General features: G+C 44.7%; 4 protein-coding genes across 11 annotated transcripts in view; 2 read left to right on the forward strand and 2 right to left on the reverse strand.

Annotated features, from left to right (window-relative positions):
• greb1l (GREB1 like retinoic acid receptor coactivator) overlaps positions 1 to 6,958 on the forward strand; it is a 29,749-nt gene extending 22,791 nt beyond the window's left edge. For 4 of the 5 annotated variants that reach the window (XM_029831270.1, XM_029831272.1, XM_029831273.1 and 1 more), the window contains exons 22-34: positions 99 to 322; positions 438 to 997; positions 1,174 to 1,279; positions 1,377 to 1,523; positions 1,719 to 1,852; positions 1,952 to 2,113; positions 2,293 to 2,497; positions 3,243 to 3,405; positions 3,499 to 3,717; positions 3,793 to 3,934; positions 4,047 to 4,247; positions 4,618 to 4,756; positions 4,848 to 5,011. In XM_029831270.1, the coding sequence (XP_029687130.1) occupies positions 99 to 322; positions 438 to 997; positions 1,174 to 1,279; positions 1,377 to 1,523; positions 1,719 to 1,852; positions 1,952 to 2,113; positions 2,293 to 2,497; positions 3,243 to 3,405; positions 3,499 to 3,717; positions 3,793 to 3,934; positions 4,047 to 4,247; positions 4,618 to 4,756; positions 4,848 to 5,011 (2,566 nt within the window). Of the gene's footprint in view, positions 1 to 98; positions 323 to 437; positions 998 to 1,173; positions 1,280 to 1,376; positions 1,524 to 1,718; positions 1,853 to 1,951; positions 2,114 to 2,292; positions 2,498 to 3,242; positions 3,406 to 3,498; positions 3,718 to 3,792; positions 3,935 to 4,046; positions 4,248 to 4,617; positions 4,757 to 4,847 lie in introns of all 5 variants that reach the window. The other variant, XM_029831271.1, reaches the window with a different exon arrangement.
• A 1,983-nt stretch (positions 6,959 to 8,941) lies between these two features.
• Positions 8,942 to 9,701, reverse strand: LOC115248006 (arginine and glutamate-rich protein 1-like). Its single transcript, XM_029831285.1, has 2 exons — positions 9,197 to 9,701; positions 8,942 to 9,109 (listed from the first exon to the last, which is right to left on the reverse strand). Exons 1-2 carry the CDS (start codon positions 9,599 to 9,601, stop codon positions 9,032 to 9,034), a joined length of 483 nt encoding a protein of 160 aa, XP_029687145.1. The 5' UTR covers positions 9,602 to 9,701; the 3' UTR covers positions 8,942 to 9,031.
• Positions 9,702 to 13,689: 3,988 nt separating this feature from the next.
• Positions 13,690 to 21,274, reverse strand: abhd3 (abhydrolase domain containing 3, phospholipase). The gene is made up of 9 exons (XM_003975367.3): positions 20,969 to 21,274; positions 20,049 to 20,212; positions 18,714 to 18,896; positions 17,677 to 17,722; positions 16,346 to 16,458; positions 16,007 to 16,180; positions 15,864 to 15,912; positions 15,615 to 15,780; positions 13,690 to 15,543 (listed from the first exon to the last, which is right to left on the reverse strand). Exons 1-9 carry the CDS (start codon positions 21,257 to 21,259, stop codon positions 15,362 to 15,364), a joined length of 1,368 nt encoding a protein of 455 aa, XP_003975416.2. The 5' UTR covers positions 21,260 to 21,274; the 3' UTR covers positions 13,690 to 15,361.
• Positions 21,275 to 21,871: 597 nt separating this feature from the next.
• The window catches only part of mib1 (MIB E3 ubiquitin protein ligase 1), a 34,717-nt gene continuing 29,532 nt past the window's right edge, over positions 21,872 to 27,056 (forward strand). For all 4 annotated transcript variants that reach the window (XM_003975322.3, XM_011616177.2, XM_011616178.2 and 1 more), the window contains exons 1-4: positions 21,872 to 22,723; positions 23,319 to 23,490; positions 24,610 to 24,739; positions 26,631 to 26,735. In XM_003975322.3, coding sequence (XP_003975371.2) covers positions 22,495 to 22,723; positions 23,319 to 23,490; positions 24,610 to 24,739; positions 26,631 to 26,735 — 636 coding nt within the window. In that variant the 5' untranslated portion in view covers positions 21,872 to 22,494. The remainder of the gene's footprint in view (positions 22,724 to 23,318; positions 23,491 to 24,609; positions 24,740 to 26,630; positions 26,736 to 27,056) is intronic.

Genomic DNA, 27,056 nt, shown 5'->3' on the forward strand with positions numbered 1-27,056 from the left:
TTGATTTTCCAACAAGATCGCCTTGTTAGTCCCTGTATCTACCGCCAGACCCACTAGAACAGAAGAAACTCACAAATCTTCCTCTGTTACCCGTCTAGGTCTCTGAAATACAGTGACTTGCGCCTGATAGACTCCAGCTACCTGACTCGCACGGCCCTGGAGCAGGAGGTGGGTCTGGCCTGCACATATGTGTCGCTGAGTGTGGTACAGGAGCCCTCCAAGTCTGCGGCCCCTCATGAATCGGATGGTGAGAAGACCACAAATGACGGAGATGAGCTGGAAAGACCGCAGAGCAATGGTAGCGCCGCAACCAGAACTTCTGGTAAGTCTGAGGAATCTGTTCAATAAATGAGGATTTTTTAATAGAATATATGATCTCTGATGCTATATCATATGATGTATAACGGGTCCACTCTTTTATTCATGTCCCCCCTCAGGCTCCTTGGCAGAGAATGGTGTAAGTTCCTCTGATGTATCTCTGCAGAAGCCCTCCACCTCCACCTCCACCTGTCCTGCTGAAGGCCTCGTAGACATGAGCACACTAACGCAAGTCTTCAAGCAAGAGTGCGACTCCCTTGGAAGCCACTTCACCCCCAACCCCTCCAAAGTGTCCAAGACCCCACCTTCTTTTTACTCCAGCTCCTCTTCTTCCTCCCCCTGCCCATCCTCCTCCTCCACCCAGAAGCCCAGCCAGTCCACACAGGGTTGCCGGGAGGCTAAGCCCACCCGCGTGTCACCACGGACGGTCATCATGTCCCGGGCGGCGTACAACCTACTTTCCGGGGAGTCCGGGACTCAGCTGAGCTCCTTTTCTCTGCTGCCCCATGCAGACGTGGCCTGGAACAGTCCGCTAAGGCCCGTCCTTACTCCAAACCTGCAGGGGGCAGAGCAGAGCGCGTATTACCGCCAGTGGACCACTGCCAGGCAGCATCACGCTGACTGTGAGGCTCCAGCCGCAGCCCATCCACGACGTCTACTGCTCAGTGGACCCCCGCAGGTAAACCATCCTAAATATTCTAAACATACACTGCTGACCTTATATTTTCAGAAGCATTCCTCTTTATATGCCTCTTTTTACGATAGCTTTATGGAGAACAGTGTATATTTTATATATGAAGGGTGAACTGACATTATAACAGCATATGACAAATGTTGGGCATCTCATTATGCCAGGTGGGAAAAACCGGGGCCTACCTTCAGTTTCTACGTATCCTGTTTCGAATGCTCATCAGACTCCTAGAGGTCGATGTGTATGATGAAGAAGAAGAGGAGGAGGAAGGTGAACCCCAACGTCTCATCTTTATACGGTTAATCTGACCAGGTATGTTTTGGAAAATACAACGGATAATTACATCGTTTCCTGTTTGCCTCTCCAGAACCGTCTGAGGTCACGGCTCCAGTCAATACCCAGTGGCCCGACATTGAAGAGATTCGAAAGCTTCCCTTTGACCCGAACCCCAAGGACCCTAAGTTCAGGAAGATCAGTCCCGTTTACACCGAAAGAATGCTGAAGGTCACAAAAGGTCAGCAGAAACAAAGACGACAGTGACCAAATGTAATATTGTGTAATTTACGGGTAGATGCACTTTAACTTACTTTAAAGTTCTACTTCTCTTCACTTATTAATCTATAAATTAAATTGTTTAAAAGGTAAATTCATGCAACGTAAATGGTTTGTATAATTTATAATATGTCTGATTTCCTTTTCCACTCTGAAGACGTTTGGCAAACTGGAGAAATACCAGCCAAGAGGGAGACCAAGCCCGTACGTCTGACCCGGTTCGCGGCCCACAATGCCTTTCACCACTGTGAACAGTGTCAGCATTACTGTGAGGCGAGCCCTGCTGCACAGGTCAGCCCCGTGAGCGTTCTTTGAGTTTCACACGTGCATGCCCACGCGCTCCAATCCACTTATACGCCTTAACATGCATGCACGGCTGCTTGTCTTCAGCTGTCAGAGTGCACCTTCCATACCTTCACCTTCTGCTCATCCATGCTGGGCGAGGAGGTCCAGCTCCAGTTCATCATTCCCAAATCCAAGGAGCAGTACTTTGTCTTCAGTCAAGAGGGGAGTCATTTGGAAAGCATGCGTCTGCAGCTGGTCTCCACCAAGGTACATTAAGTCCTCGTGTGGAAAGCATTGGCCCCTGCACAATTTGGATTGACGGAATTACTGTGGGGTGTAAAAGTCAGGAAACAAGCCGTTACTGTTTTAAAGGAAACTCGGTACATCTCTAAGAGTGACAGTGAGGAATTTGCTGCAGCCAGTTGACAGTTCCTCTGTCTTTCTAGGACCCTTCCCTCTTAAAGAGTCCAATCTTCACCCCAACTACGGGACGCCACGAGCACGGCCTGCTCAACCTTTTCCACGCCATGGAAGGCATCCCTCATCTGCACATTCTGGTGGTCAAGCAATTCGAGATGTCGTTGTACAGGAAGTTCTGGCCGAACCACATATTACTCGTACTTCCTGCTACGTTCAACAGTGCAGGAGTTGGTGAGCAACTTTGTCCTACTGCAAACAGCCGTCGGTAATTATGACGTGGATGATTAATCGATGCCAGCAGTGCGTTTCAGAAACGCATCATCATCATCTTTAAACAAAAAGTGTATGCAGATTTTAGAAGGAATGATGCTGCCGAGCATGTCTAGCTCCGTCCCACCACATTCTGAGCATGGAGGCAGTGCGTGTGCACGTCTCTGAACAGTCAGAACATGCAAACCCCATAAACCTTGACAATGAAATATGATTTTATATTTTGTCCACAGCATTATACAATATAACACAGTATATTATCCCCCCTGCGTCTGTCCTTGTGCAATTATGTATTTACTATGTGACATTCTATTTGGATTCATATATTCATATATTTTTAAAAACTAATCAAGCTAGAATCATACCACTTTACTTCCATTGTAGGTGTTCTTAAAAAGCTGAATTATATTCACAGTAGACTTGGACATACGCTATGTCTCGACACACGAGAGGGATTTATTAACCTCATACTATTTATGACCGGGTACATTTTTTTTTAAGTGGCTTTAAGGTTAACCGCTGGTTAACCAATCAGAGACTCATCATGTGTGAAAGCAGAGGAAGCAGAATAATTGAAATAAACACCAGGGAATTCCAAGTTTAGGCTCCTGCTTATCTTTTACGTCTCATTCTGACCTTGGTACATACGATACTGTGACTAGGATGCACAGTTGTTGAACTTTACAGACACGTGCTTCTCTTAAAGGTGCTGCACGTTTCATGATCAAAGAGCTGTCCTACCATAACCTGGAGCTGGAGAGAAACCGGCTGGAGGAGCAGAGTGTCAAGAGACAAGACGTGTGGCCTTTCATTGTCATGATGGACGACTCCTGTGTGCTCTGGAACAACCACCAATCACCAGACAGCCGGTAGACCCTCTCTCTGATTTGCCAGTTTTGCAGTTGAACTCAGTTGATTCGGAGGAGAAATTAAACATTCCTCCTTTGTGCGTCCCGCTTCAGAGACACATCCGATGGAGACTCCACCAACATGTCTCTGAAAACAGTGCTGCAGCACATGGAAAACACACCGAAAATCTCCCAGTATGCTATGTGTGGGATCCGAAAGTGGAACAGCGGCATAGCCAGGTCCCACAGCCAGCCCTTCAGTCGATGCCACCTCCACGACTTTGTCATGCTGAACGTGGATCTGACGCAGAACGTTCAGTATGACCTCAATCGGTAAGTCGGGAGTTCAAGTTGCACACTTGGTTGCTTGTACGTTGAGTTATTGTTTTAAAAACTCTATATTTTCAGATACAGTTGTGAGGAGGTGGACTTCAACCTGAGGGTGAACACCAGTGGGCTGCAGCTGTGTCGCTTCAACTACTTCAGTCTTATGAAGAAACACATTCCAGTTGGGGGAAACGAAGACTTCACAGTGAAACCAAAGTTAATGGTGAGTTTGAACTATTTAACCTACAATAGAGCAGAAGTAGGTCTTCCTTTATGTTCTTTAGAGGGAAAAAACAGTCCAATGCTGCCTGTAAACATGCTTCTTTACTGCCCAGGAGATGGAAAACCTCGCTCCGATTAGCCCATCCCAGTATGTCTGTGCTCCCGACAGCGAGCAGACCCTCCTGGATGCGCCGGCACACTTCCTTCTAGAAAGGTTCCTGCAAAGCTGCAGCCACAGACTCTTTCCCAAGGCTGTTCAGAACAGAAGCAACCCGGTTCTGTCCATCGACAACTTCCTCAACATCAGCCCAGAAGTAAGAGTTGTTAAGAGACATTATCTCCTCCGCTGAGTAGCCATATTACTGTTGAAAGTCTCTTTTTGACCCTAATATTTTATGTATTTTTACACGCTGTTCTACTGTCTACTGCAGAGTGCTCACTTCAAATGACAGCAAAGTTTTTAAAAGCCATGTTTTGGTCAGAATACTCTGACCTGCATCCATTCACACATGCAAATAATGAACCATTACACACTTGCCTTTCTTTCATAAGGCTGTCTCCAAGTGCACCCATTAAACATCATTAGAGCTTCACTCTGGTTTTTTGGAGTGTTACATAAAAGTATACTCGTCATCCTCGCTTCCTTGAGTAGAGCTGATCGACAGCGGCCTCTTGTTGTCACAGATTTCTGTGTGCTACATCAACTCTCGACCACACTCCACCAACCTGAAACACGAGGGCCTGGTGTTCAGCGGCCTCCTTCTGTACCTCTGTGACTCCTTCGTCGTCTCTGGGTTCCTCAAAAAATTCCACTTCCTGAAAGGTGACTCCTCAGTGCAGCCGGATCCTTCTGTCGCCGATGTTCCGCTCTTGCTGTTTTCTCCTTATTTATTTATTGTTGCGTGTGTCGACAGGCGCCACCCTCTGCGTGATCAGCCAGGACCGAAGTTCTCTGCGTCAGACCATCGTCCGGCTGGAGCTGGAGGACGAGTGGCAGTTCCGCCTGCGGGATGAGTTTCAGACAGCGAACTGCAGCGAGGACCGGCCCCTCTACTTTCTGACGGGACGACACGTTTGAAAAACAAAAGAAACAGCAGCAGAAACACAATTACACTTTATAAGAAAATTGGATTCCGGATCAGAGGTCAGTCGCAGCGGACCTTCTGAAGCGCACGATCCAAAGTGCCCCTGAAGTGGACACGTGGTCAGCTAATGTCTCTGGTGCATTGTTCAGTACTGGCTTGTATTCAGACTCGTCTCCACTTGTGTTCGATTGGAAAAGAGAGAAAAAAGCACAGCTGGAACTGAACGGTGCCGTTGTATTTAGCAGAAGGGGACATTGTCCTCCTGCTGATGATCGAAACAGAATGGACATTGACTACGTGTCCTAGAGTGGGTATATTTGTTTATCTCAGGGTTTAAATGGAGAACCAAGGAAGGTCACTTGTGGTCATTTTTGGCATTGACTAGTTGGCACCAAAGACTGCACCTCGCCTTGTCTCTTCTCACAGCGCTGATGAACTCCAGGAGTGACTATCAAAATGTCATATAGAGACAGGGATCGGACTTTTCTTTTTTCTGGATTATTGTCTCTCGAAGAAGTCACCACTTTAGCTGGCATAAAGGACCCAATTTGTCATGTGCCTCCTAAAAATGTTCACGTTGGATTGATAATCCACCTTTTGAAGCTGTATGTGTGTTTCAGTGTTTGTTAATCACGAATGTACCCAAAGACTTATCAAAACACCGCGTCACGAATGTTGAACGTCAAAGGGGACGGGCCTACAAATCAGTACCTGTCAAGTCTGTCAATATAAAACCAATCGGACACATCGGTACATGCTAATTTAAGCCAAGTTAATGCTGTAGAATAACCACTGCCAAATATGCCGCTCCTGGCGGCGCCTGGGATGGCGCCTCTTGACGGCTTGCCCACCATCTAACTCGCTAAACTAGCCAAAACAAAGGGTAATAGATTAAAATATGATACAAATGTTTAAAAAGCTTTAAATAAGACCATTTCATATACTTGAATGTAGAATGTTTTTATAGGTTTCTGCACAGGGTTGTCTGAAGAATATGCCTTAAGTGATATTTCCCATAGCCACCGCTCAAGTTGGTAATATTTTTTGACCAATGAGAATAAAGTACATTTTTGTTTCGTCTGAGCGAAGAAAGAAAATGAAATAATTTGCTTTTGGACTACTGTACTGTTGAAAGCTTTGTTTACATTATTAATATATTATCCCCTTGACCACTGAGGGTTACTGATGAAACTGAAGTCCTGTTTTACCTTTGCCAGTATATTTTGGTCCGAATAACTTTGTGCATTTTATGTCATGTTGCAATGGCAAGAAGAATCTACCTAGATGTATCCTTAACCAAATGTCTGTATTCCTTCCTGTATTTGTGTTGTATTTTTATTGACAATGAAAATGAAGTCCATGAGGGATTCTTATTTATTTGACAAGCATTTTGGACTGATAATCGTGTTGAAGTGTAATATTTGATTGCACGACGGGGTCGCTTTAACCGAGCGAGCGTGTCCTCCTAAAAGAACCATCTGTGAGGGCTTTGCACAAGACCTAAAGAATGATTGTTAGATCTACTGAATGTCATTGGGTTGGGGGACGGGAATGTGAACTTGCACTATACAAGTTGCCAGCTGAAAAGGAAAATAAAAGAAATAAATCCCACTGTTAAACGAGCTGCAAATGTCCGAATACAAGACCAGTGAGCAAGACCTTAACTTAAAATAATCAGTGATCCATAGAATATGTCTTTCTTTTCGTAATTTAAACACTTAATATGCAACTTGCTCTCACAATCTTCTTTGAAATGTGTTCGATAACCATGTGCAGCCCAGCGGTAGCCTTGGTGTCTGGGAGATCTACCTCATGTTTGCCATTGTGGTAGCAGGCTGTGAATATGTGACATTAGAGCCATGCTGTTGTTGTTGTCATCAATGCTGTTGTTGTTGTTGTTATTGTTGTTGTGAAAAATGAATGTAATAACATGGATTCCGAAATTCTCTGTGTATTCTGCATCTTTTTTAACCTACTTTTTCAGAGTCAGAGGACTGAAAACAAAATGTTCATGACTTGTCAATAAGAAGTCTATTGTATCAGATTTGTCATCATTTAGTGATGATGATGCAGTTAAAATGTGATAGACGCTACAGTGTCTGGAAAGGATTTTACCTTGCATCCACCAGCAGTTCCAGATGTTTATATTAAGGAGACGTGATTGGGGCTTAAGCTCCACTCCCAGGGATTTGCCTCACCTGGAGATGTTGGTGATATGGAGGGAAATCCATAAATAGATGCTGTCATTTCCCATCTTGCAACTAGACAGGCCCTTTTTTAAACTCTCAATATTCACACTTCCACGGCAAATCAAATCAATCTTTATTTATATAGCGTCTTATACAATCAAAATTGTTTCAAGGCGCTTTCCAGAATCCCAGGGCCTAACCCCAGACAAGCAACAGTAGCAAAGAAAAACTCCCCTTTAACAGTAAGAAACCTTGAGCAGGACCAGGCTCATGTAGGGGGACCCTCCTGCTGATGGGGGGCTGGATAGAGAGAGAGGAGAAGGGGGAGGACAGGGAGGAGGAGGAGGAGAGGAGAGGAGAGGAGAGGAGAGGAGAGGAGAGGAGAAGGAGAGGGAGAGGATGGGCACAGAGCACAGAAACACACACAAAAATACACTATTTATACAGCGGGGCCGGAGGTCATCATGCAGCTCCGATTAGACGACCCCCTAAGTATGATCATTTGTCTGTCTATAATAGTAACTGGAACTACAGAATTAGCAACAATAAGCTTTTTCAAAGAGGAAGGTTTTAAGCCTTATCTTAAAAGTAGCGATGGAGTCAGCCTCCCGTACCTGGACAGGGAGCTGGTTCCATAGCAGGGGGGCCTGGTAGCTAAATGCTCGGCCCCCCATTCTACTCCTAGAGACTCTAGGAACTACAAGTAGACCAGCATTCTGAGCGCGGAGCAGTCTATTGGGCTGATAAGGTGTCACTAGCTCCTCCAGGTAGGATGGAGCTAGGCCTCTGAGGACCTTGTAGGTCAAAAGAAGGGTTTTAAAGATTATTCTAAATTTAACGGGCAGCCAATGAAGCGACGCCATTACAGGAGTTATGTGATCTCTTTTGTCAATACCTGTCAGAACTCTGGCTGCAGCATTTTGGATCACCTGGAGGCTTCTTAAAGAGTTGTTTGGACACCCTGATAATAAAGAACTACAATAGTCCAGCCTGGAAGTAACAAATGCATGGACTAACTTTTCAGCATCATGCCGCGTCAGCAGTTTCCTGATCTTTGTGATGTTCCTCAAATGAAAAAAGGCATTTCTAGAGACTAATTTAATGTGTGAGTTGAAGGAGAGATTTTGATCAAAAGTTACTCCTAGATTCCTCACAGAGAGACTAGATGTTAATGAGATACCATCTAGAGTGATCATGTGATCTAATCTATCCCTGAGAGGTTCAAGACCAAACACCATGACCTCAGTTTTTCCTGGGTTAAGGAGGAGGAAATTTGAAGACATCCAGGACTTTATGTCTTTAAGACAGGTCTGGAGCTTCACTAACTTCTCGGTCTCCTCTGGTTTCATGGATAAATAAAGCTGGGTGTCATCAGCATAACAATGAAAATTTATCCCATGCTGCCGAATAATGTTCCCTAAGGGAAGCATGTACAAGGTGAAGAGGATTGGTCCAAGTACAGAACCTTGAGGAACTCCATGGCTAACCCTACTGAATGAGGAGGGAACACCATGGACATGAGCAAACTGATATCTATCAGATAGATATGATCTAAACCAGTCTAGTGCTGTCCCTTTAATCCCAATCACATGTTCCAGTCTCTGTAACAGGATGCTGTGATCAACTGTATCAAAAGCAGCACTGAGGTCCAGCAGAACCAGCATAGAGACCAGTCCATGATCTGAAGCTATGAGAAGATCATTAGTGACTTTAAGAAGTGCTGTTTCTGTGCTGTGATGAGCTCTAAAGCCTGACTGAAACATCTCAAACAGGCTGTTTCTCTGCAGGTGCTCCAGTAACTGAGCTCTGGAATTGTTCTTTCCTTCATCGTTTCCAGAACCTCATCCTTTTGCAGATCCATCTCCAGAAGCATTTTCTCTTCTTCTTCTTTGATATCTGAAGCTGCAGAAAAGAGAGATTGTGTTTTAGATTTCACTGAACATCATCTGAAATCTTCTGGAAGAGGAACAAAGGCGAAAAGTATCTCACCTCAAGTTGGAGAATCGCTTCAGAGAGCCTCTGGAGATCCTCTTTTGTCTTCTCCTGCTCCTCTTGCCTCAACCGTTGGCTCTCCTGCTCCAGCTCTTCCCTCATCTGGACCCATTTTTGAGCTGTCCTCTCCCACCGCTGACAAACATCAGCCAGCATCTTGTTATGGGTCTCCTCTTTAGTTAACAGCTGCTTCTTTAGTGACTCCTCTTTTTTAACGATCATCTCATTATATTTATGTTGCTCTTCCTCAAGTACTTTGTTGTACTTTGTTTCCTGGAGAAAGAGCTGCTGCCTCAAGGCCTCTTCCTCTTCATTAAATCTTTTCTTCTCTTCCTCCAGCCTTCTCTCAAATTCCTCCTTGATCACAAGGAGCTTCTCATTGAAACCTTCCTCCTGCTCCATCAGCTCTCTCTTGTGTCGCTCCTCTAGCTCCTGCTGCTGACTGTGGAGGGTTTCCTCCAGAGAAGCACATTTGAGGTTGCTCTCCTTCAGAGCAGCTTGTGTGCTGTTCAGCTGGGTCAGGGTCTCCACATCGGCCACAGTCCTCATGTGTCGCCTCTTCACTGCCCTGCTGAGCTGCTCCTCCTTCTCTGCCAGGGCTTCTCTGAGGTGCTGGACCTCTTCCCTCCAAGTCTCCATTGATGATTCCAGTGGTTCTTGGTCTGCCTTCAGCTGCTGGGTTCCTCGCTGTGCCATTGATGCGTCTGCTGGTCACCAGTGTGGTACAAGAGTGTTGAGCTCCTCAGGCGTGTGCTGAAAGAGATAGACCTGATGTGTTTGATACAAAGGAGATCAAAGACAACAACGGCAACTTAAGATCAAAGAGAAAAATGGCAACTGACTAAACCAACTGACTCAAGTAATGAAATGAAGTCATTTCTAAATCTGTCATTTACAACATGTAAAGTCTCCACTAATAATGACTTTATCTGATCTAAGGACCAAGTCAGATAAGAAGTCAGAGAACTCAGATAGGAACTCTGAATGTGACCCAGCAGGGGGCCGATATACAACTACAAACAAAAGTGGCTTTTCTGTCCTCCAGTTCAGATGGGTGATGCCAAGAGTCAGGCTTTCAAATGAACTGGAGCCATGTTTTGGTCTAGGATTAATTAATAACTTGGAGTGATAGATTGCTGCCACTCCCCCTCCTCGACCAGTAACACGAGGAATATGATCATTAAGATGGGTAGGAGGAGTAGATTCTTTTAAGCTCACATAGTCCTCCTGAAGCCAGATCTCAGTAAGACAGAATAAATCAATGTGATGATCCGCTATCAGGTGGTGCACTAACAGGGATTTACACAAAAGAGATCTAATATTTAACAGTCCACACTTAATTGTGATATTAGTTTCCCCAACTTGTGCTTTGGTATTAATTTTAATACGATTATGGTGATTGACCGCTCCCCTGCTCTGTGCTTGGTGAACTTTTAACCGTGGAACAGAGACTACCTCTATAGTGTTAAATATATTATTGTTGGTGGATGAGGGTTCTATGGAAGCAGCAGAGAGGTGTGTAAGACTACAACTCTGCATCCTGGTCTGGACCCTGGATTGTCAGGTCACTTTGGGTCTAATAAAATTAGCCAAATTACTAGAAATGAGAGAGGCACCATCCCGTGTGGGATGGACACCGTCTCTGCTAATCAGACCAGGTTTTCCCCCAAAAGTGCTCCAATTGTCTACAAAGGCCACCTGGTTTTCGGGGCACCACCGTGACAGCCAGCGACGGAGCGACGACATGCGGCTAAACATCTCATTGCTGGCCAGATTGGGGAGGGGACCAGAGAATGCTACGGAGTCCGACATCGTTTTTGCGTAGCTGCACACAGACTCCAAGTTAATTTTGGTGACCTCCGACTGACGAAGCCGGGTGTCATTGGTCCCACGTGAATAATAACTTTACCAAATTTACGTTTACTTCTCGCCAGCAACCATACATTGGCTTCTATGTCGCCCGCTCTGGCCCCCGGAATGCACTTGACTATGGTCGCTGGAGTCGGCTTCATGTAGCGCAAAACAGAGTCCCAATTACCAGGGTCGGTTTCTCAGCGGGTGTGTCGCCGAGTGGGGAAAAACGATTAGCCATGGGAAGCGGGTGGTGGTGCACCGGGGGCCTTTGGTTTGGGCTCCGCTTCCTGCGAACCGTCACCCAGCCGCCCTGGCTGCTGCCGGGGGACCGCTAGCTGTAGCTACGCTAGGCGGCTCCGCGGCAGCTAGCTTCTCCTGGCTACCTGACGCATCTCTAGACAACTCCAAGCTGCGGAACCGCGTCTCAATCTCATTAAGTCTCGCCTCCAGAGCCATTAATAAACTACACTTTATGCACCTCGTCCCTTCACTAAAGGAGGCAGAGGAGTAACTAAACATTTCACACGCTGAACAGACAAAGACACCGGGTGAAACAGACGGTGAGGCCATGCTAACGCTGATAATCGGTGGAGCCCTGTATTTGTTTAATATGGGTTATTTCTCAGTTATCAGGTGACTAGAATGTCCCAAGTGTTCCCATTTTAAGTAAAGTGAATACAACACACCAAGTGTTCAATATTAAGTGAATACAACACACCAAGTGTTCAATATTAAGTGAATACAACACACCAAGTATTCAATATTACGGTAAGTGAATACAACACCCCGTGCACAGCGCAACCAACAACGATTGAGAAGACAGGAAGTGACGCAATACGTTACCAGGTCATGAACTGGAATCAGAGGAGTAGAGGTCATATTAGTTCTTTGAGTCCTTCTTGTGTTTTTGATGATCAGTCTCTGGCGATCTGCCTAATCCTGACCAGGGTCGCTGGGTTCACTGGGGCCTGTCCCAGCAGTTGCCGAGCGAGAGGTAGGAATGAAAACTTGCAATGAAACGTGCAATGAAAGAAATCCAAGAGACCATCAAACAAATGTATAATCTAATTACCGTATAATATTAATCTTAATAATAATAGTGTGGTTCTTTAAACAGGCTTGTTTGTTAGATACAAGAACCAACTTTTTGACCTAGTGTCTAACCTGAGCTCAACACTGGAGCCATAATAAAACACTGCCGCTAACACCCTCCTCTGGGACCCATAGCTGGTGGATACCAAACATATCTAGTCCATCCAGTTGAGACTTTCCAGCTGTACCCAGCAGCAGTCGACCCTCTGTCACATCAAAGTGTGCTGAAAAAGTGTGTTAAGCCCCAGCCTGCTATTAATAATCCTTCATGACTGCTTTTTTTGTCTTCTAACTACATCTGCGCTCATTCTCTAGTCCTGTTATTTGTCTCCGTCACCCCGCTGTGACCCTGCACGATCGCCCTCCTGTCACCACGTGCAGGAACAGCTCTTTAATGGCTCCTCTACCTTCATTGCACAGGGGCATTACCGGCTCAGGGACGGTACTATTTCAGCTACTGTAAAGTCACATTAGAGCACACTTTCCATCAACCTATGGCCCCTGTGTGATATAACACGAGGCTATTTTCAGCTGACTGTGGGCAGGAAAGTTTCCGGCGTGCTGATCCCAGCGCCTCATATCTGCTCTTTCCACAAAAAAGAAAATACTTTGTGCTCAGAGTTCAAAGAAGTTACATCTCTGAGGATTTCATGTGTACCCAAGTGATTCATTTAGAAAATCTATGTGCTAAAACAAAGGGCAAGAGGCAGGACTTCATCAGTATATTAACAAAGATCGGCACGCTGTACGCAGTTAATACTTTTTCAAGATTGGTGCACTTGATTTCAATTTATTATAGTTAACGTGTCATAATTTATTCTGCAAGAAGGTTCTAGGGTTGCTGTCTTTCCATCTTATCTTAAACTGTTCCAGATTCCTCCACCACTAGACTGGAGACTAAAATGTTACCAAGGATGAGTGTGTGAGTGGTTGTCCTGTGATGGACTTGTGACCTCTTGGTGTTGGGGTGTATTCCTGCCTCCAGCACCTACCGTTGCCCTGGCTAGGAAGACACTGGGGTTAAAAATGGGGGAAATAAATAAAAATGGGTGGTTGGACAGCAGCAGAAAATGACTTCTACCTCTTGGCAGGATATTCTAATTACTCTCTGGCGTCCAAAAACAATCTGCGGTAAATCTCATCTGTCTGTGAGCTTATTTAGAGGTTGGGGGGGTGAAGGTAAGTAGAGTTTCAGGGGATTACTGCTGATCACATCCACAACTGGAGCAATGCATATCCTATCAGCAGCTAAGCCTCTGAGCATGTGTGTGTGTGTGTGTATGAGCCCATTCCAGGGACCAAAATCCCAACACTGTCATATAATAGGAGAGGAGGCATGACCCTGAAGTGACACGCTTGCCACGTAGAGATCCTGCTCTGGACACTCTCAAGGTTGTGAGAAGCAGGTACCTAATGGAAAAGGCCACAGGTGGAGCGAGCCAAAGAGAAGTGCGCGAGCAATCTATGACTTTAACGGGCCGTACGCGACCTGTGGAACAATCCGGTATACTGTTCAGACACAAAGCATCGCTGGAGACAGCACAGAATGTGACCTAGACTCTGTTTAATAATCGGTTAAATACGGCATATTACACTCAGGTTGATAATGTGCAAATACCAGGACTTACTACACTAGACACATTTTTTTATATTTCAAATATTATTGCTGCATGTTAAACAGAATCCTTTCTTCACCTTATTTTTTTTGATGGCGCGTACACACAGAACTGCAGCATCCCCTTAGTTAAAAAGAATCCAAAAAATGTCCTTTTTGGCGAGGTGATGTAAGGATCGGAACGTTGGACGAAGGCCGGGCAGAGCAGACACGGGAGGAAACGGGAGGTCTAAATCTGCCATGCAGTGCGTTGCTGAAAGTCTGGCCGCCAGTCAGGCCTGACCGGTGCCAACTCAACCACGGTGGCCAGCCCGCTTGATCATTGTTGGCCCACCGGAAACAAACCGGGACCGACGATCAGCTCCCACAGGCGATACTAAGCATCTCGTAAAGCAACATCCACCGATTTCCACTGTTCACCTTCTTATGTGCATTACTTCATTCACGTCATTGTATCTAGCACCTTTATAGCTGGCAAACACCAGCCACCAACCACCAACATGTTTACCTATAAATAAACTCATAATTCTGACAAAACTGCTCAAACTTTGGGATATATTTTCTTACACAAAAGAAAATTTAGAGGCATGATAGTACAAATTAAAATAGTGCAAACCCACATTCGTTGTCAGTAATAGACTCTCCATGTTGTACATTAGTAACTATTTGGTGTGCATAAAAGGTAGAATGGAAAAAGAAAAGTGATTGAAGGAGGTGAAGCCTGACATTTTTGGCAAATGTGAGCGTTTGCTCTCTCGCCAAGAGCGAAACGGGACGATGAATCCATCCTCACTTCTATGTTTAAATGTTTTAACGCGTGTAAAGACTGACAAAAGGACTATGGAGGAATACCAGCCGAGGTTTGGACGGTGGGAAGCTGACAGTTCAGCCATGTGACCTGACATGAACGCAGCCCCTTCTCATCTACAGTAACTCTCAGAGCGCAAGTCAGCGTATTTCCCATGATGGCGGCTGACTGCAGCCACGTGTAAACTGATGAAAAGCATCTACACGTTTAAACGAGGAAAGAACAAAATAAATAAATAATCCCTGAGGGCTAAAATCCTACTGATATGAGTACTGCAGACTGGAATTCTAATTTACAGCACAGAAAACAACTGCACAAGATTCTGCTTTTCACCTCTGAAATGAGTGGCCATTTCCCAACCATGAGAACATTGTTAACTTCAGGAACACATACAATACCTTGCTATCTGTATAAACTAATTAGATGCTGAATTCAATCTGAGGTGTGGCTCTGGAAACAGAATGAGTGCTTTTTCTTTGCTTGTGGCAGGAGAAAAAAGGAGGGAGTGGAGCATTAAGATAAAAAAAAGTCAATAGAGGGAAGGAAATGGCGTGAATAGGATCAGAGAGGGAAGGGAAAAGGATGGATGGAATACATTGAAGGACAAAGGGAATGGTGGAAAAGAGGGCCAAAGTGGGCGAAAACGGGAAGAATCACAGATAAAAAATGGAGGGAATTGAGGATGGAACGCATAAATAAGGTGTGTCAAGATAAAAGGAAAGTTTTAAGAATAAAAGTGCTCAAAAGTGAGGAATTCTAACTACAGGAATCCTTGCTCAGCTTTTCCTTCTAATCAGGAGAGGTCCTCGAGTCGGCTCCCTTCTTCAATGACCGCCTTGGCAAACTGCTTAAAGACCCGATCCATGTAGGTGCTCTGGCGAGGCCACATGCCCTCCAGGAAGCCAATGTGGCCGCCATGACAGGTGATGAGAAGCGCCAGGTTGGGATTCTGCTTCACAGCCTCCACTGGAATAGCTGCAGAGGACAGCAGCAAAGGGAATATATACCACCAAACTGCAACGGAAAAAACAATCCAAAGAGCTCACCGTGGGAAGGGGAGAAGACGTCATCAGCGGCGTTCAGACACAACATTGGCACCTGCACGGATTTGAGCCTGTGGACGGGACTGGCGTCGTGGTAGTAGTGATCGTTGCTGGGGTAACCAAACATGATGGAAGTGAAGCGCTCGTCAAATTCCCGAATGGTCCTGGCCTGCGGTGAACACAGTTCACAGATCAATGACAGCAGGACGGAGCGCTTACGGATGACTCAAGGATCCTGGAAATGATCCCGACCTTCATTACGTGATCCATGTCATAACACTTTTCAAGCACTGGCCTGTGTCTGTTGGAAGAGTCAAAATAAGACGCCACCAAATAGTTGACAACCACGTCGATACTCAATATGTTAAAATCTAAATCTGGTAATTCTGGCTGACCTGTGCACGGAGGCCTGCAGGCAGCTGGTGAGATAGGAGTTGAAGAGGAAGCGGTCCAGGGGTTTCTCCAGTGAAGCGGTGCACTCGAACACGTCCCAGCCGGCTGAGAAAACCACAACCCCTTTCAGACAGGTCTCCCGGCCCTTACGGCCTAAGTAGTTGGCCAGCATCATCCTTAATAATGCAGAGAGGAGAGGTTCTGAATGCCCGTGCCAAAAAATCCCAGCTCGGTTTATGTCAATCAGGGCTGGTACAGTGATCAGGGCCCCGACAGGAAGTCCGAGTGTGACTTTGCCTCATTTTAAATCCTCGAAGGCTGAGAGAATATAGTCAAATTACCCGCCCATTGATACCCCAGCAGCCATGACCAGAGAAGCCTCATAATTCCTCTGGATGTGCTCGATGACAGTCTCCAGGTCCTCGGTGTTGGCCGCACAGTAGGTCCTTGGAGTCTTGGTGGGACACAAACAAAAAAACTGGTCACTTTCATGCCAAAAGAATTCCACTTGATGGATAACCCCCCTCTGAACCAGCTCTGTTTATATCACTGTAACCTAAAATGGTAGAAGAATATTTGCTGTCACATCCACATAAATTCAGCTGGCCTTTAAGACCAAGATGCCTTTGGTGGAATCTGGATCTCCGGGAAGATCGTCTCAAAAAAACTGAGTCTGCAGAAAGACTAGAGAAGGGTGCTAGATCGAAGCGGTCCAGAAGGTCAAAAGGTCAGGGGAAACATTTCAGCATCTTTGTAAGGAAAGTCCAAGCATCAACTATCAGCTAGCTACTGTTCAAAATATAGCTCAAGCACAAATGAAGTACTTTGCTCTTAAAAACCACTCGACAGCAGAATGCTGCGTGTGCGTTCTGCCTGGTTCAGAAATGGACCAGCACACAGAGCAGCCTTTGATGCGGGGGGGGGGGGGGGGGGGGGGGGGGGGCATCCTTTACACTGTGGGCCATTCTCCAGCACCGTCCTTTCACAACAATGCAGGATATTATTCACGCGCAATGGAAGCAGGGAAAAACATTCAGAGGAGCGCACGAATGCTAAACCGTGCACGTTGGTTCCCAGCAGAAACAAGGGAGGAAAATCCGCCCTCGCCACGGCCGTTTGACGCGCTGCCAGGGTTACGGAGATTAAACTTTGTGTCCGGGCAGCTTAGTCAGCTAAATTCTGGATATGACCTAGAATCAAATATTTAAATTAAAGTGAGGTTTTCGCACGGCTGTTGCTTTTTCACTGTCACGCTGGAGACAGAGCGGCCGGCACCACACAGATTCAGACAGTGATTCTGGCTCACAGGCAATAAGAGAGGCGTTTGATTAATCGTGGTCGTCTCCCGCCTGTAATGAAACGCCACTGGTGCCTAAAAATCCCCCCCACCTCAGGATTGTGTTGTTGGCCAAACGTGCACTGTTGTGTAGAGACAGATTAAGCCAGGTGTGAGGACAGAATGTGCACAGTGAGGTCAGAGTTCTCTGAGTCAGCATTAAAATACAATATCAGCAACTTAAGCCCTGCTGTGGGACAACATTTCTGGGGTATTTTCAGTCCCGGCATCCCGTGGGTTCTGAAACACACGCGGGACACACACCCTGAGCGCACAAAACCCTGTCTGACACACACTTCTTCTGAACACACAGCTGGGGAGAGAAATCATTCTTACCAGCAACACCTCGCCAGACACTCCTCTGTTGTTGAAAACCACACACCTGGAGAAAAAAAAAGAGGAAAAATGTGTTTCTTTGTTCAGCTGACTGAAATGTAGCATCTTTAGATGATCTATTTTCCTTTATTTCATTTATCTGATGAAGGTAAATATTTGTCACACGCTGAAATCGTGCCACAACTCATTCACAGTCACATCAGAAGATAATAAAACAGGGAAATGGTGCTTATTTAAACAAGTCCGTATGTGTAGAAATGATGCGTAACTCAGTATGTCATTTAAAATGTGGAACAAGAAAAATAAATGACTTTGTTTGTTGTGAATCCAGCCGCTGCCGCGGTCATGTTTGTGCTCCTATGAATCCTCCTCTGTCAAACTGGGGGGGAAACAAAGTGAGGATAGAAATGCATGAAAAGCGTGAGGATTAGCTACAAGTTTATCACGTCAGGAGAAACAGATACACCTATTAAAAAGGAAACCATTAAATAAAGTGGAGCTGCGATGAGGCGTGCAGAGCCCTCTGCTGCTGTGGCTGAGCACAGGGCCGGCCATCGATCATCAAAGGCGGTCTGACGGCGCGGCCCATCAGCAAGGTGTGGCTGCGTGAGGAAAAGGAGGGTGGGGGGGGCAGCGCACACGCGCCCGTCTAAGCTAAGCTGTAAAGCTTGGGCAGGGATAAGCTGTAATTCGTTGAGCAACGCAGAAAAGGGTGGGGGTGAAAGATGCCGAGTTTGCCGCCTCTCTGCTCAAATCTGGGCGGAGGAATGAGTGCAGAGAACACAGCGAGCGAGCTTTTAAAGTGGGCGGGGGGGGGATCCTCCATCTGTACTCTTCCAGCTTGTGCTGCTTTTTGGCTACTTGCAAAAACAGCTCTCAACACAAAGTGGATCTGTTTATCTGTGTTCTAAGGTCCTAATTGCTGCTGTTGCATAAACGTTGCATCAGTATGCTGCTGCGGGAGTCTAGTGGCAACAGGAGCCCGACAGACTTATAGCTGTGTGATTTAGCGCTGGGCCACGGCCAAGACCACCTACCTGTAGCCCAGATCCCGGCTCTGCTGGACCATGTGCAAGATGTAGGACTCTCTGCTGGTGCCGGTCAGACCCGGGAGAAGCAGGACCGTGGGCCTGGTGGCCGAATCAGGATGAGAGACGCTGTCGTCGTTGTCAAACCAATCCAAAGAGATCTGTCCTCCATCTGCTGCCTTAATGAGCTCACTGCAGAGAGGAGTGGGACACGCCACTCAGATTTCTCTGTCTGCACAGCTCTGCGCCTGTTTCAGTCATGTTTGGTTATAGTAAATGTACATGGTGATTTGTATCCTTTATTGATAATGAGAAGAAAGAAATAGAATTTGGGGGATGAGTTGTATTAGCAAGGTGGCGTTAATTAGCCGCTGTTAGCATCACATCTCGATGTTTTGCTACGCAGCAAGTTAAGATGAGGCTGTAAGAGTGGTCAGCATTTATGAACGATCAATTTCCGTGCTGTTAAAGCCCGTCATATGAGGTCACTTCACAGGCACCACTGCACATGCACAGCCGTGAGCGGGCCAACTGAACCCCCAGCATGAAATTACAGAAGTCCCATTAACAATACACCTGACTCGGAGCAGTTGGGGTGGTGGTGATGGTGGTGGGGGGAGTTGAGGCTCATCCTCCACTCAGAAAACAAGATGACCCAAGAGCCAGGGGTAAATGGGACAGCTACGAGTGTGTCCGTCCTTGACTAACTTCATTATGGGGCTAAGTTTGTCCCCAGAGGTGATATGTGATAATAACTCCACTGAATGTGACATCAGACACACCAGAAAGAGGAGCGTCCAAAGCAGAGGCTTTTGACAATGTTCTTGGGGGAAAGTGGGCGAACGGCGGTGTCGATTTTTGTGGTCAGTTGAACAATAACGGCCTTTCATTGGTTTAAAGTTTTCAAATAAGAATTTACAGGGTGCATTTTGGAACAACTAATCCAGGGATAATGTACAATGAAAAAGCTTAGCAGCGTTGCCTAACAACTGGGATATTGCACATTTAAGAAAGAAAGAAAGAAAGAAAGAAAGAAAGAAAGAAAGAAAGAAAGAAAGAAAGAAAGAAAGAAAGATAGAAAGAAAGAAAGAAAGAAAGATAGAAAGAAAGAAAGACCCAGTGATTGAGCACGTTCCGATGGCTGTGGTTCAGAATATCTGAAGGCGTTTGAATATTAGAAAAGCTGCTGTACGAAACAACGCCTAACTGGGTCAAAGGTGAACTCTCTTTCCCACATCACTAACGGCCTTTTTCTAGCTCTGATGCAAATTTAACAGGGGTCGGGCTCATCTGCTTGTTTCAGTGGGATGAGGGACGAGTGTATCCATCAGAGGGAGGACTTACTTTCTGTAGACAACTCCAGGCTTGGCTGTGACAAACGGTCTCAGCAGGGTCTGGATGCGGCTCTCCCAGCACCAGAAGGTGGGGTAGTAGGTCTCCGACACCACGGGACAATGGTCCCTCAGAAAATGGTAGAACTTTTTACCTCCGGAGATGAGCTGTGGCTTCTGCATGAATACAGATGAGCTCAAAAAGTGAAATTTAAACAATTAAGAACAACTTTCGCCCTTTTTCCAGCTTTAAATTATATTTAATTACAACCTTTGAAGGTAAAAATCTAATGGAGAGCAGATTTCCATGACTGATTTATCTTATATTCAGTTTCAAAAGCCATTTCACCATTTCACCTCAACACAAAATCAGTATATATGTGTGTTAAATTATATAATAATAACAAAGCTCTGGCATTATAACAAAAGTAATATTACACAGTGGGTACAAAACACTGTACACTGACTCGTTGCGGTCATTTTCATGCGATGCATTGTTAAATACTTTGCACGCATATAATTGTGGCAATATCAAACACATGCATGGGAAAAAACCAAAATTATTATTACATAAAAGCCGCTTAGGTGGCATTACACGCTTAGACGCTTCTACCGGCTTTTGGAGCCATTATACAGTAATGTTGGCCTAGTTTTATCCATATCGATGTTAACATAATTGCAATTTTCTGGAGGCACCGACTGATTTAAAGCAAGGATATCTGCAGAAATACCGAGCATGACATTCATTTGGGAACCCGGGGAGCAGCCGCACATGTCAGCGCTGCCGCTCGCCGGTGGAAAGATGCAGAATAATCGAATCCTGCATCAACAAAAGCGCCGGCCGGGCAGACCATCGTGCAGAGCACACTTCCGTTGCAGTCTGACGTGCATTAGAACGTGCCAAACGAATTTCAGGCTGTTAGATGTTCTTACCTTCGCTACTGAAATTAAATAGTAGCAGGTGTACGCTGCGCTAAAGCCCAGCACCAGAGACAGCCCGACCCCCGAACCGAACAGACCAACTTTCACTTGATTTTCCAGATAATGTGACAGATCACGTGTCACAATGTTGAAGTCGAAGTCCAGCGAGATCATTGCAAGGTCCCTGTATTGAACAGCTCGGTTTCGACAGCTCGGTGGAAAGTCGGCTGTGTGCGCCTGCCTGCGAGAGACCACTGTGAAGGAGACAGTCAAGGGGACCCGACGCTGGGCGATACACCGCATGGTCGAGAGGGGGCGCTCTTTGACCACTGGCGAAGCTCAGCTCAATGTCGCCCCCTAATGTCCGCAGAATTAATGAACGCCCAAAAAAAATCAAATGCTTGGGATTGTGTTCTGAGGTGTAGATTAAAATAAGTCATTTTCAAAATAAATTTTTTTAAAAAAATAGCCCTTTCAAAATGTTACAGGAGGGAATCTGGATCTGCACTCACCTTAATTTAATTTGGTTAAAATAAAGGAAATGTGCAAACCAAAAACCAACCAGACAGCAAATTCATATAGGATGTTTCACTATATGCTTTATACATATTTATCTAACATAAAAGGTTCATATAAAAACATGTGTTGGACAAAAAAAAAAAATCTCGTGCAAGTTTTATAATTCATACAAAGTTAGTGAAGTCTGTTATAATGCTAAAATAAGTCTTGGTTAATCTTTGTAAGTGCAAGACTTGTTCTTTCAATAAATTGTAACCTGCCTTACAGCTTTGAAAAAGAATCTAGTACATATGAAAAGTAAAATTTTCACAAATCTGTCGCCACGGGAAACTGCGTCGGTGCGCATGCGCAAAGCCTGTTTAGTTTTCCACGTCTCGATTAGCCTTCGGCTATTTTCGGTAATTTCCGGAGATGGTGGTCGTGAAACCCAAACGATGATTGACAATAATGGCGACGCGTCTATTCTAAGTTGACTCCTGGGAAACAGTTCTGGCTAACTACGGGATCGTTGAGTGTGCATTTTCAGCACCGCTGGTAAAACAAACAAGGAGGAACAACTCCCCAAAGGAGTAACTCTACAATTTTCCCCCAGCGAGGAAGGAAATGTTACCCAGGAGGGGTTTATCCGTTGCGATAGCTCGCAACTCGGCTTGCTAGCTTGCTAAGTTGAAGAGGTGGCATTGTTGTGTCTGAAGTGCAGGAGTGCGCCCTTCTCTGCGATCCATATATGCTACCAACGTGACCATCATACAGGTTTTCGTGGTAGATATTTTGGTGTCACCTGGAATCCCATGGCGGCGTTGGCCTAGAATTAATCTTTTTCCAGTGTTTTTGTGAAGGGGGTTCGGCTACGTTGCTAACTCGGCTAGCAGGCTCTGAGAATTGTTTCAGTCCTGTTGTGTCTTGTTTGCGGTCGCATTCAGAAATCTGCCTTTCGGTAAACATATAGCCTGCTAGCCGTTCGCTAGCTCCAAGATCAAGCCTTTTTTTTGTGGATTTGCGACTCTTTCTTTTTGTAAATGACCACCGGCAGAAACAACCGAGCGATGATGGAAGGAGTTGGGGCAAGAGTCGTCCGCGGACCCGACTGGAAGTGGGGGAAGCAGGATGGTGGAGAAGGACATGTTGGCACCGTCAGGAGTTTTGAAAGTCCCGAGGAGGTGGTGGTTGTCTGGGATAATGGAACGGCTGCAAATTACCGTTGTTCTGGAGCTTACGACGTGAGAATACTAGACAGTGCTCCAACAGGTAACTTTGTGTGTTGCTTTCAAGTTGTATTGTCTTTTAACAGTTCTCTGCATCAGATTGGGTCTGTGACATTGCATCTTCTTCACTAGACAACCAATCTACCAGAATGTATTATTACTATTATACATTGCCATTATTATTCATTGTTTCTCTTCCATTGTAAAGGTGGTGGATTAGTTAACTTATAGTGATTGTTAGGACCAGCTTGTCTCTATTTGGATGAAAAGTGTGTGTTTCAGGTTATCTGTGTCTGCACAAAATGTAAAAAACAAGCTTCATGAGACTTTACAAGAGGTGCACGATCAAGGCCAACAAATATCTCGTGCAGCTTTTGACTACACAGCCCCCATCAAGGCTAATATATTGCCAAATATTTATTTCATAAAGTTGTTAGGTACATTTTTTTGGGTGTTTAGAAAGTATTTAAGGTGTTTTTTGGGTTAAATACAGCATTCACCCATTTAGATAGTTGTATTATATTCCCACTAGCATTATAGAATGCTGCAAGTTACAGTTAAGGCGTTATTAAATATTAGGAAGAAAAGTCACTATCAACTCTTAAAAACTTTGTTTCTCCTCTTTTGTCCCCTTTCAGGTATCAAGCATGATGGAACAATGTGTGACACCTGTCGACAGCAGCCCATCATTGGTATTCGGTGGAAATGTGCTGAGTGTACAAATTATGACCTTTGTACAACCTGTTACCATGGAGACAAGCATCACCTGAGACACAGATTCTACAGGATCACCACCCCGGGCAGTGAGAGGTTGGTCAACTCTGCAATGTTTAATGATTTTTTTCCCTGGACCCACCTAAATTTGATCAAATATTCCCAGTGCAGATGTATTATCAGTGTACAGTCCTTTGCGTATAATATTAGAGAAGAGGTTTATGCATCCTCCATAAAAGAGAGGCAGAATCTGTCTCTATACTCCCCGTCTGTCAGTTGCTTGGCAACAACTAAACTTTAAGAGTAGCCAAATGTTTAAAATAATAATAGAGTACATATATTCTGTTGAATTTGGCCAGATTTCCAAGACTTTGAGAGTGATCCAATACTGAAATTGTGATATGTATATGTAATATAAATCCAGGAATGGACTTATGATAATGTGATATAATATAATATAAAAAAACTCAAGATCTTAGATAAATTTGGCTAATACTCCAATCCTAAAAGTAATATTGGGCAATATCAAAATAATGAAATTAGTTACTTTGTGGTCTGGTCTGGTTCATGCACAGACAAGGTCAAGTTAAAATAGTCATAAACCACTTTATTTGCACATTGAACCAATATACACGCTAAAATTCTTGTCAAGACGTGTGATCTGAGGCCCGGTTTAGCCAGCCACCATTGTCCAGTTAAAGAACACATGGCCCAACAGCTGGTAGCCTTTTCAGCTTTTCAGAATCGTCTCCCCTGAGACAGACGTTGCATAATTCACCATGGGTGCCGGCTTTCTCCCCTGCCTACAACGCTATGATGGTGTCGGGGGAGGGGGGGTGCATTGTTACGCCACAGTTGGGGTGGCTGAAGAGAAGGTAGTTGTGGGTCACAAGCTGTTTGAACTGGGCAGACCTTCGCTGTGCAGCTGCCTGGTCGGCCGTCATGGCTCCTTTTTAATGGTTAGAAAGCGTCGACATGTTTATTAGCTTTTTCTGCTATTGGGGCTTCAATAACAGCATTTTACTAACTTTACCCCTTTACTCTTTTCACATTTATAGTTTGAGTTTCATTCGTGTTGAGTTTGAACATGAAACCAGCAATGGGGGATTCATTAAAACTGCATCCAAGCAGAAGTTTTTAAAACCAAAACCAAAACTGTATTTTAAGGCATTACATTTCATTTTTTCCCTCCTTGGTTTGTTCAAATCTGTGCAGAGTGCTTTTGGAATCACGCCGCAAATCAAAGAAGATCACAGCTCGAGGGATCTTCACCGGAGGCCGCGTTGTCAGAGGAGTGGACTGGCAGTGGGAAGACCAAGATGGAGGCAATGGGAGGAGAGGAAAGGTGCGTTCCCCTTAGGGAAGGAAATGCAGATTTCCTAAATGTTTTGCTTGACTAAAATAGTCCCATACATCACCCTTTGTGAGCCACCGGGTCAAGTGAATAATCCTCACGAGCACTGCTGAACACATCCTGTACGCTTCAAGGTTTGCAAATCACTCAAACCAGGATCCTTTCTGCTGGATGGTTTATGTGACAAACAGACCTGCTTTGGGATGTGATTTCATATGGAAATTTATAGTTCACGAAAGGCTCTGCATGATTTAATATACGTATTTCTATACGTATATCCTTAATATGTATAATAAAATAGACAAATGTCTTTGTTGAAGCCTTTCTTTATCTAATTAAGTGTAATAATGTATATCCTTTCTTGTTATTCTACCAAAACTGAATAAAACTAAAAGCCATGTTGACATGGTGATGATGATATTAAGCATTTATCGTATAACTTGAGAATAAATGACCCTAAATATTAGGATTATATATTCACCTGGAAAGTCCTCTCTGACCTTGGACTCTATGAGGTGTCTTGTTTCATGCAGTTGATTCCTGTTTATTTTTACAGTAACTTCCCACCTGGTGAAAATCCGGCAAAAGTAATGAGGCGTTTTAATGAGATCGCATGTGGAAACATTCGGTATTTATTGTGGTCAAGACTCCAGCAGGCTCAAGTCTCACCTTGGACTTTATTGCCTGTTTGAATGCCAGATTTGATGGCTGGTGTCTCAGGCTGGAGGCAGCAGCCCCCCCAGAAAAATGCTACTGAATATCACAGCTCCGATGTTCCATTAGATTAAAGTGACTACTGCCTCCATGGAGGTCCATGAATCAATTGCCTCTACAAGGGGCCTAAAAATAATGTAACAAATTGACTTTCCTTTTTTTTGTCACAGAATTGAGTTATGGTTTATTTCTTTCCAGATAAAGTTGGTTAGAAATTATATTGCTTTCCATTGCTGCAGAGATCTCAACAGTCAGATAAATTCATGCCTTAGTGCACATTTCTTTTCTGATACATGATTGGCTTTGGCGTCCTGTTGCTCTCATCACTTTTAGTCTGAAATGTGGATCACTACAAATGATTTTTTCCAGCCAATAGATTTGCTTGCGCAGTTATGTTGAGATAGGTTTACACCATTTGATGAGTGTGGAAGGAAAATCAATTGTGTTGCAGTTTCGCTTTAAGAGACAGCCACTGTAGGTCTAAATCTTGCTGTAATACATGGATTACTTTAAGAAGACTGTAAAGGATTTTATCAATTAGTCTATTTTATCAGGCTTAAATCAATTGTGTGGAGTACATAGAGAAGAATAGGTGACTTTTAATTCCCCAGAGAACCTTATGTCTTTATTTCAACTGGGTACCTATTTCCACCTGGTACAGGAAGCCTTCACATTCTAGGACTGTAGATTATATTCTAGCATTGAACAAAGGCATTGAAAAGTCTTGAGAGTCAACATGGGGTAATCAGCAAGACTGTTTAATCCGAACCCTTGATTTGTTGTTTCTATATCAGATACTGAATTCTAATTAAAAGTGTGGATTAGAGCCCTCAAAACCTTCACTTTTAAAGCTTTTTTTCAGGGTCACATCATGTTATTTTCCCCTTTAATTTGCATTCATCCTAATTTTCATTAATGGGTTAGGGGGATCCGAGCTTTCTGACAGCTCATTATTTTGGTTCAAATGCTGATTGTGAATGTATAAAGTCATGATATCAACTGTTCAGAAACTGTAAATATTACTGCATGCTTCATGTGGATTGTGCATTTGCTGCATTGAGCTATTTCACACCCATCAAATCCAGCAAAATCAGCTTCTGCTGGTCTTTTAAAATGCTGAAGCCTTTACTTTAAATCTGGTTTAATTAGCCGTCCTCTGCTTACACAGGTGACAGAGATCCAGGACTGGAGTGCAGCCAGTCCTCACAGTGCTGCCTACGTTCTGTGGGACAATGGGGCCAAGAACTTGTACAGAGTTGGCTTTGAAGGAATGGTGAGCAGACCTCCAGACTAACCCTCCCTTTCACTCACACTCTTTATTTTTAAGACACAAAAGATCATCGGTCAGGTGGCTTTTCTTTTTGACTACTCTGCTTTTTTGGGTGGTGATTGTGCAGCCATCATGAGTGAGGACGGGAAGATATCTGCATGATAAAGACAAGCTGTTCATTCTGGGTTTTATGGGGGGAAAACAGCTTTGATGAAAGGCTACGTTCATTGCAGGAGCAGTAAAACACGTGTCTCGGACAGAAAACTTTGTCCTCATTGGCGGAAACCTCCCGTTCTTCTTTTGAAAGGGACCAATCAGGCATCA

Source organism: Takifugu rubripes, chromosome 22 (assembly GCF_901000725.2).
Source record: "Takifugu rubripes chromosome 22, fTakRub1.2, whole genome shotgun sequence".
Lineage (NCBI taxonomy): Eukaryota > Metazoa > Chordata > Actinopteri > Tetraodontiformes > Tetraodontidae > Takifugu > Takifugu rubripes.

Bases quoted from the DNA above. Each gene is read 5' to 3' on its own strand.
- LOC115248006 (XM_029831285.1), bottom strand. From the start codon at position 9,601: ATGGAGCAGGAGGAAGGTTTCAATGAGAAGCTCCTTGTGATCAAGGAG. The intron at 9,110-9,196 runs GTGAGATACTTT...TCTTTTCTGCAG, and splicing joins AAGCGATTCTCCAACTTGAG to CTTCAGATATCAAAGAAGAA.
- abhd3 (XM_003975367.3), bottom strand. From the start codon at position 21,259: ATGCGGTGTATCGCCCAGCGTCGGGTCCCCTTGACTGTCTCCTTCACA. The intron at 15,913-16,006 runs GTCAGCCAGAAT...CTCTTCCAACAG, and splicing joins CTGCAGGCCTCCGTGCACAG to ACACAGGCCAGTGCTTGAAA. The intron at 15,544-15,614 runs GTGAGCTCTTTG...TGTCCTCTGCAG, and splicing joins CGTCTTCTCCCCTTCCCACG to CTATTCCAGTGGAGGCTGTG.